Source organism: Malania oleifera, chromosome 5 (assembly GCF_029873635.1).
Source record: "Malania oleifera isolate guangnan ecotype guangnan chromosome 5, ASM2987363v1, whole genome shotgun sequence".
NCBI lineage: Eukaryota > Viridiplantae > Streptophyta > Magnoliopsida > Santalales > Ximeniaceae > Malania > Malania oleifera.
Genome location: NC_080421.1, coordinates 22,971,517 through 22,980,415, shown reverse-complemented (window position 1 = coordinate 22,980,415; position 8,899 = coordinate 22,971,517). Strand labels below are relative to the sequence as shown.

The 8,899-nt window shown below is 37.2% G+C and overlaps 1 protein-coding gene across 3 annotated transcripts; it reads right to left on the bottom strand.

The window, feature by feature from the left end:
- Positions 1 to 3,037: 3,037 nt before the first annotated feature.
- LOC131155678 (probable protein phosphatase 2C 63) lies at positions 3,038 to 8,430 on the bottom strand. 3 transcript variants are annotated; one of them, XM_058108979.1, is made up of 5 exons: positions 7,561 to 8,338; positions 7,062 to 7,435; positions 4,674 to 4,910; positions 3,829 to 4,132; positions 3,038 to 3,450 (listed from the first exon to the last, which is right to left on the bottom strand). In XM_058108979.1, the coding sequence occupies exons 1-4, from the start codon at positions 7,811 to 7,813 to the stop codon at positions 3,863 to 3,865; spliced, it is 1,134 nt and encodes a 377-aa protein (XP_057964962.1). In that variant the 5' UTR covers positions 7,814 to 8,338; the 3' UTR covers positions 3,038 to 3,450; positions 3,829 to 3,862. The 3 variants fall into 3 exon arrangements, with proteins under 3 accessions (XP_057964962.1, XP_057964961.1, XP_057964960.1); XM_058108978.1 differs by having other exon boundaries at positions 3,038 to 3,457; positions 7,561 to 8,288; XM_058108977.1 differs by lacking the exon at positions 3,038 to 3,450 and having other exon boundaries at positions 3,526 to 4,132; positions 7,561 to 8,430.
- Between the last annotated feature and the right edge of the window lie 469 nt (positions 8,431 to 8,899).

The following is an 8,899-nucleotide window of genomic DNA, read 5'->3' as shown; positions in this document are numbered from 1 at the left end:
TGTTTGAAATTACAACTTGATCAATCTAATCTACCTCCTATTTAAACTAATTTATGACTCAAAACTTATTCATATGGCACTGTCCCTTCCTTCAATCCCACTTCTTCAAATTCTATTGTTCCCATTTCTTCTACTTGTCCTTCATTTTCTTCTGCAGATACAAATCCACCATCCTCCTTGGTGGACTCCTCTTCATCTTTCAAGCATGTGGACCCTGCATTTTCTCGTTATCCAAACCGACTTGGTAAGCCCCCTACTCATCTTGATTCATATGTTCTTGTGTCTCATTCTTGTTATTCTTCTAGTCTTGCTACTTTTTTAGTTTCTCTTCATTCCCATTGTGAGCCTACTTCCTATAAGGAGGCAGCTCTTGACCCTCTTTAGCAACGTGCTATAAATGAAGAACTTGCTGCTTTGTATAAGACCAACACGTGGGAGTTGTTACCTCTTCCTCTTGGTAAAACGGTAGTGGGATGTCACTGCATCTATAAGATCAAAACTAAGTCTGATAGTTCTGTTATAAGATATAAGGCCATTTAGTTGCAAAAGGGTTTACTCAAAAAGTTGGTTTTGATTATGAGGAGATATTTGCACCAGCTGCTAAAATGACATATGTACGTAGTTTGATTGCTGTAGATTTTGTTTACCAGTGGAACATCTCACAGTTAGATGTAAAGAATACCTTTCTAAATGGGGATCTCAAAGAAGAAGTTTATATGTCTCCACCCCCTGGTGTTCCTCATAATCCAGTGGAGGTTTGTAGACTAAGAAAAGCTTTGTATGGTCTTAAACAAGCTCCCAGGGGTTGGTTTGAGAAGTTCTCTGAAGTGCTTTGTTCTTTTGTCTTTCGCTCAAGTGATCATGATTCTACCTTGTTTACTCGTTCCATATCTGCTGGGCATATTATTCTCCTTCTTTATGTAGATGATATGATTTTAACTGGAGATGATACAGGTGGGATTGCAAAGTTGAAATCAGAGCTGCACCACCACTTTGAAATGAATGATTTCGGACCCTTGAGATACTTTCTTGGCATTGAGGTAGTCTATTCTCCTAAAAGTTATCATCTCTCTCAGTCTAAATATGCAGCAGATGTCATTCAAAAAGCCCATCTTACTGATAGTCGAATTGTAGAAACTCCTCTTGAACTTAATGCTCATTATACCTCTTTTGATGGGGTTCCATTGGCGGATCCACAACTCTGTCATACTATTGTTGGTAGTTTGGTTTAACTCTCTATCACTCTACCTAATATTACATATGCGGTTCATATTGTCAATCAATTTGTCTCCTCTCTCACTACGATCCATTGGTTTGTTGTTCTCCGTATCTTACGTTATATCATAGGGACATTATATCAGAGTATATTACTCTTTTCTACATCTACTTTAGAACTTCGTGCTTATTTTGATGTTGATTGGGCTGGAGATCTGGGCTGGAGATCTTACAAACTGCAAGTCCGCAATTGTATTTTTCTTGGTAACTCCCTTATTTCCTGGAAAAGCAAGAAGTAATCTTTAGTTTCTTGTTCTTCTACCAAGACTGAATATTGTGCCATGGCTTCAACTATTACTAAAATAGTTTGGTTGCATTGGTTACTTGCTGACATGGATGTCTTTCATGCTGAACCCACTCCTATGTATTATGACAACACCAGTCCTATTCAGATTGCTCATAATTATGCCTTTCATGAACATACTAAGCATATTGAAATTGATTTTCATCTCACACATCATCATCTTCGCCTTAGTTCCATTTCACTCTCATTCATTTCCTATACCTTGTAGTTGGCTGACGTCTTCACAAAATCTCACACTATTTGTCGTTTCCAATTTCTACTCGACAAACTCTCGATGCTTCTCGGTGCACCATCGTGAGTTTGAGGGGGGGATGTTGGATCATATTCTATATATTGTAATATTTTAGGTAAGGGGCACTTTAGTTTTTGTATCATTATTAGGATTAGGTTTATTCATTAGTTCAAATTGTATTCAATATATATATACATAAAAACATAAAGGCAAAGGTTGGTCTTTTGGCCTCTTGTGCGGCAACTCTCTCTCTCTCTGTCTCTCTTTGCATTGGATCATGAATGCTCTAACTTTTAATTTTCTTTAATTTTTGATTTTTTCTATTACACATGTTCCTTTTAAACTCATTTCCCACCCCTTTTCTTCCGTAATGAAGTCACTAAGGCATCCTTTTATGAGGTGAATTCAGAGTTCATTGAACTTGAAAGAATAGAAAAATAACTCATCTCATATTTCATAACCCCTTTTCTTCCGTAATGAAGTCACTAAGGCAACCTTTTATGAGGTGAATTCAGAGTTCATTGAACTTGAAAGAATAGAAAAATAACTCATCTCCTATTTCATAACCCATTTTCTTCCGTAATGAAGTCACTAAGGCATCCTTTTATGAGGTGAATTCAGAGTTCATTGAACTTGAAAGAATAGAAAAATAACTCATCTCCTATTTCATAACCCCTTTTCTTCCGTAATGAAGTCACTAAGGCATCCTTTTATGAGGTGAATTCAGAATTAATTGAACTTGAAAAAATAGAAAAATAATTCATCTCCTATTTCATAACCCCTTTTCTTCCGTAATGAAGTCACTAAGGCATCCTTTTATGAGGTGAATTCAGAATACATTGAACATGAAAGAATAGAAAAATAACTCATCTCCTATTTCATAACCCCTTTTCTTCCGTAATGAAGTCACTAAGGCATCCTTTTATGAGGTGAATTCAGAGTCCATTGAACTTGAAAGAATAGAAAAATAACCTCTCCAAATCTTCAAACCACTAAAAAGTAAATCCATGGCCCAAAGATTCAAAATAGATTTTTTTTTTTTTTTTTTTTTTAATTTTTTTGAGACCCCACACCAGCCAAATACATATTTATTTCAATAATTCAAATGTCACTTTATCATTTTTTAAAGCAACCAGCATTCATCTAGTTACTTTCACATGATAAAACTCGTCAAACGAATAGTGACGACGCAGTTTACAGGCACATAACACGATACACGTCCCGAGTAAAGAAAAGAATTTCTAGTCAACAGCATGTGCTAGCTTCCTTGTGCAAGCACAATCTATGACCAAGTCATAATTTCCCCATTAGTTTTCTACTTGGAACACGAAAACTTCCATCGTTGCAGATTTGCAATAGAAATTTTGGTCGTCTAAAGCAACTGTTTTTGAGACCATCTGTGGTAATATTAATGTATATTGTGGAAATTGCAAAAAAATAGATTCAATAAAGGGTCATGATGAGGGTCCAAGTCCAATACCGCAGATAGCTTTTGTAGACCAAAAGTCATTCTCATTGTTGGTGAAAACCAAGTCCCAGTTTCTATTTACACCCGACAAATCAAACTCTGTTTTCACCATTCAGCCCGCAGTGGATTTCCACCCCTCGCTTGGACTCGATACAAGTTTCCCACCCCTACCTACAAGCTGTAGAAAAATGAGAACCACGATGGGCAAGCAAAATAATAAAAAAAACCTCAACAAAAAGGGAATTCTTTACTTGGTAAAATCAGGTAGGTATTCATTGAAAAGAAAACATAAATAGCCAAAATGGAGCTTCAGTACCAGGAATGCACTGTTCACAGGATAGTAATAGTATGATGAAACTAGTGCCCTAGAGAATAAGAAAATTTGTGTTAAGACATTCAGTTGAAAACCAACTGCAGCCTTACTGTTGACTCAATTATCTACAATGTATTTTTTTTTTTTTTTTTTTTTCTTTCTATGGCTCATTAATCCCTTCCATTCAGCAGCATCAACACACCACCCAGCATTTTTTTCTTCTGTTATTAATATACCTGTACAATCAGTGAAGTTGACGTATTTTGTGTTTCAGGGAATTGAGGAAAGCCGATTCTTCCTTGTTTCATCTGTATTCAGGGTGAAGATATCAACAGGCGCATTGGTGCAGCCAACGGTACTGTGCTTAAATCTTCGATTCGAGGATCCTCTGTGGTGATCAAGATACACCACGATCACCGTGATATCATCATGGAAATGGCGCCTAATTCCCTTTCCAATTTGCTTTATGTCATCATATATCATCTCTCGCTTCTTTGCGGCCTCTTGAAGAGCTGCTCTCACCAACCTCTTGGCTATTCCCTGCAAGTATTGCGCCAACCAATAACATTAAACAGTATGTTACAGAACTCACCATAAAACCCTAGCGGAAAGCATTTTTCTGGAAACTTAGAACATGAGCTCAAAAATCCCAGTTCTGAAATTCAGTACATCGCAGCAATAATTTTTCTTGTCCACAATATGTAAAGAACGGAAGAGTTTTATTTTATAGTGAAATTTTCAAGTAAAAAGAGTCAGCGAGTTGATAAATGATGGCATCACAATTTCAGTTTTGGTGATGTCTAAAAAGGAATACGCTATCTTCAAATGCAATTAAAATTGAAGTTCACTACTTAACTTCCATTGGAAAAGATGATAAAAGAAAAACAAGAGTAGGGCCATTTCGTTTCTGTAATCCAGTTTGAAAGGGTTTAAGGGAGGCGATAAATCTCAACAACAGAAAGTGGTTTAAATCAGTGGCCAAAATAAAATACAGCAAACAGTGCTTTTGACATAATGTATATTAAAGCAAATGCACTGGTAATGTAACTATTTAAGAAATAGATCAAACAGGGTTACTCACAACTCTTGGATTATTGAAAACGATTTCTACAGCAGCTTCGTCACTCAATTGTTCCCAGAGGCCGTCTGATGCAAAAATCAGGAATAAGTCCTGTGGCCTAAGCTTTCTTATAAGGATTGAGGGTTCTGATGTTATTACAGGTCGCTTCAAAGGAACAGGGTTTCCAAATTGTTGGTAAATTGGGTCTCTGTTAAACTCAGGTTTCTTCAAATAGACGTCACCAATAGATCGTGAAACCTGAAAAGGGGTAAAAGCATTCAGATTAGCATTTTACATCACAAGCATTGAAGTTTTGGGATGTCAAGGTTCAGCTAGCAAAAGAAACGCACTCACTTGATTCCAATAAAATTATAAAAGAAAAGAAATCAGGACACTAAATTCCATGTGCGCCTCAAAAGCTGAGACAAAAATTAGAATCCTCTATTTAAATAAACTTCCTATCAATTCAGAGCAATAGCCTTCTAGATGTTCAAGATGCAATAGAAGAGGAATAAAAATTATTGATCAAATCATGTTATTATTTTTTATTCTCAGTTCTCTTTGTACCACTGTAATTCATGGAAAACATATAACTTTTAAAATTTGGCCCTAAACAAAGATGTGGAGCATTTGATTCCTGGCAAAAGAAAGGGAAAGGTTTGACCCTTACCTAAAACAGTTCACTTTAGCAGACGATGCTAAATAAATTTCTTTTTATAAAGCAGAAGGAAACAGAAAACTAAAGCAATCAGGGTAATGAGATAAAGTGGCAATTGAGTTTTTAAATTTATTGATGATAGCAGGAAGATAGAAAATAATAGTCCATGTTATTTTTTCTTCCTAGATTATGCATATTATACCGTTCATAACAATAGATTTGTCCAGCATCATTGCACATGGGAGTAAATTCCCAGTTCACAGGCCAACACAAAAACAAGACAATGATATGATAGCAAATACTTTAGATAAAAACAATAGGATATACAAACTTAAGCCATTTATATTGCACAAGAATAATCAGATTGCTGTTTATTTATATTACTAAACAATAGACAAAAAAATTTGTAGGGGCATGCATTTTTGTCCTGGAAAGATAAGTTGCAATTAAAAAATAATTAAAAAAACAGCATGGTACAAGACAGAATGTTCTTCATTATTAAGGCAGTCTGGGCAGCAGAAACGTAAATAATACAGGTGCAAACTAATAGAAGGGAAAGTAAAGGAGAAGAGATAAAGAATGAAAGAAAGGAAAAGCTTTTTTCCTGTCACCAATTAGATGAAGAAGACAAGCATATATTCTACACAGCTCATATTATTCAACTTCTTTTGAATTGCCTACCAAGAAAAAAAAATACTTTATAACAAACATATCCAACAAAATCCATAGATTTACTTGAAAAAGTAATGGATGAGAGTTTCAAACAACTAAATGGGGCCTTCAGCTCGAGATATAACAAAATGTAATAGTATACAATACATAATGTAATACTATTACACTATGTTACATCTGCAATACTTAAATCTACTTCCTCTTGCCCCCTAAACATAGTCTCATGCTTTGTGCAGCAAAACTGATAATCCCACAAATAGAAAACCCTTGCTTCAGCATACTGAAAAGCATTCTAAAACAAGCTGCATTTTTTGGAGTCACCAAACACCAAACTTCCACCCGTAAAATAGTCAAATTGAAAATATAATGCCTCACACCGTGACCCTCATCTTAATCACGCGATATAGGGAAGGAATAATTGTCCTGCTACACCGGAGCTAAGAAGTTCCTGAAAAACACACCAATCTGTACACGAATACTTCTAAAAAACGCACCTACACATAAAGAACTGGTGATCCGATGCCTTCAATTGTCCCTCTATTTTAACTCAAGACCCAATTACTAGAAAAGGAAATTTGGAAATTTACACTCATGAAACTCCAAAGGGTACAGCACTGAAATCACAACGAGCTTTGAAGATTTATAGCATAAATTGCAGAAACAAAAAAAAAAAAAAAAAATGAAGACAGACCAGGAGCAACTTAAGAACAATAACCATCTACATCAAACAATGACCTTCATGAAGTTGCATCAAAATGCTTTGAGGAGCCTTGAACTGTTTCAAGTCAGAAACACTTTCAAGTTGTTTACTGTCCAAAGTCCAAACTCCAGATAGTTCATATCAAACCATCAATATATTGGAATTTCCAAAAATGCACATAGATATTATTAATACAACCTAAAATAAACCCTACCATAAAACCCGAAGACAAAAAAAAAAGAAAAAGAAAAAAGAAAGGAACAAAACAAAAACAAAACTTAAACCCAATTTTCTATTTGAGCCTACTACAAATTTCCAAAAACTATAATATTTTGAGGCCAATACATTAATCAAAGCAAGAACAGAAAACCCATTTTACCTGAATGATGCCCTTTATTCTCCACACACCACGGGTGTACACCACAATATGGGAATCGTCAGGGTGAAGCGCCTCAACCTCCCTCCTCACCTCCTCAACTGCAACGTTGTGGTCCGTCGACAACCGCTCCGCCGCCACCGCGCTCCTCTCCTCCCTCGGGTTCCTCCGGCCGAGAACCGCCCTCGAGTCCCCGAGGTTTGCCACATACAATACGCCGTTCGAAATTGCGCCCACAAGACAGCACGATCCTACCGATGCAATCTGCGGATGAGCCGGCAATGATCGCTTCACCAAATGCAAAAACTCTTCTTCAGTAGCATCAAACGCCTTCTTTATCACATCCGCCGATAACCCCCCTTGCTCCGTGGCAAATTCTGAAACGAATTGAACAAATTACTTAGATACATAGCGAGGTGAAAATTTCAATTGAAAATTTTAAACGAAAAATTGGAAAGACAGAGTAGGGAACAGTTCATATATATAAATATAAAGGGCTCACTATGAAGGTGAGGGAAGAGATTATTGTTAACAAATCGGGACGCTTCGGGGCCGCCATGGCCGTCGTAGATGCCAACATAGGTGGCGGACGGCGACGTGAACACTTGGCCCTGATCTTCAAGGCTAGAGTTAGCCTGCACCACGGCAATCGAAAAGTCCCCCGACGCATGAGGCTTCAAGTCCATATGCCACAACAGCCCATCGCCTCGTCGCCCCAGACATCGCTCGAACGGCCTGTAACACGACCGCAACATCTCCTTGTTCTTGTTCTTCTTCTTCTCTGTGTGCCCACGTCGCTGTACAACTCACGAGTTTGATCCCAGAGAATGTTGGAGATTGTACCGTGCAAGAATCTTTGCGATTAAGGGTCTTCTCAAGGCTTGACGTTTTGCAGTTTTAGAGAGAGAAAGAGCGCAAAGGGGGTTTATAGAGAGAGAGAACGTGGGTGGGCTTTGTGGGTAGAGAGAGAAAGAGAAAAGAAGAAAGTCCCGGAAGATGCCGCGTAGGAAGACCACTGCTACTACCCTACTCTACGCGTGAAGCGAAGCGTTGATTTGCAGAAACCTCCTCTTCCTCTGTGCTTCCTCAAACTGCAGCCTTTTTTCTTTCTTCTACCTCTCCATTTTTTGAATAATTTCTATTCAAATCATTCATCATCATTCTGATTTGTTAAGATTTTTCGGAATTACAAATCAACATTCTTCGACTTCTTAGCAGCTAATTAGGAATGAATCTTTGGCGTCGAATTCAGAAATCTTTATCCAATTAAAAATTGTAATATTTAGCATTGATGGACTCTTTTATTTTCTTTCTTTTTTTGAAGGAAAAATATCTTTGCTGAAGAGATGACGGGTTGGAAATCAAACCATCCAATTTTCTGAATGTGGTTGGTTATTCTAGTTTTGATCTTTTCATTGTATTCCTTCTATAAATAACTAAAATTAAAATTCAAAACATTTCAATTGATTCTTTTTAGAAAAAAATTCAACCAATTTTATGATGGTTCAATTAAATCGTACGACACCCCTCACGGGCATGACGCAGTGAAAAGGCATCAACACATAAGAAAAAATATCGGAAGTTCAACTCCAAATAGATACACCCATGGAACTAGTGGTAACTGTGAATGGTGAGAGTTTGCTCTGTGAGCCAACAGGGACCGTGGATAATGAGATTTCTCTATGAGCTAGTAGAGACCGTGGATGGGAATGGAGATGTGTCCTGAGGATCAAGTTGACCGACGTCTAATTGATGTACGGAAGTCGTGTCCGTATTTCGAATTTTATCTAATCAGTAAGACCTAAGAGAGGACGCTGATCCGTAAGTTTGGTGTCGCACTA

Excerpts from the sequence above, each read along its gene's own strand:
- LOC131155678 (XM_058108977.1), bottom strand. The coding sequence starts at position 7,813 with ATGTTGCGGTCGTGTTACAGGCCGTTCGAGCGATGTCTGGGGCGACGA. Across the intron at positions 7,436-7,560 it reads TCTCTTCCCTCACCTTCATA|AATTTGCCACGGAGCAAGGG; the intron begins GTGAGCCCTTTA and ends AATTCGTTTCAG. Across the intron at positions 4,911-7,061 it reads GAATAAAGGGCATCATTCAG|GTTTCACGATCTATTGGTGA; the intron begins GTAAAATGGGTT and ends ACCCCTTTTCAG.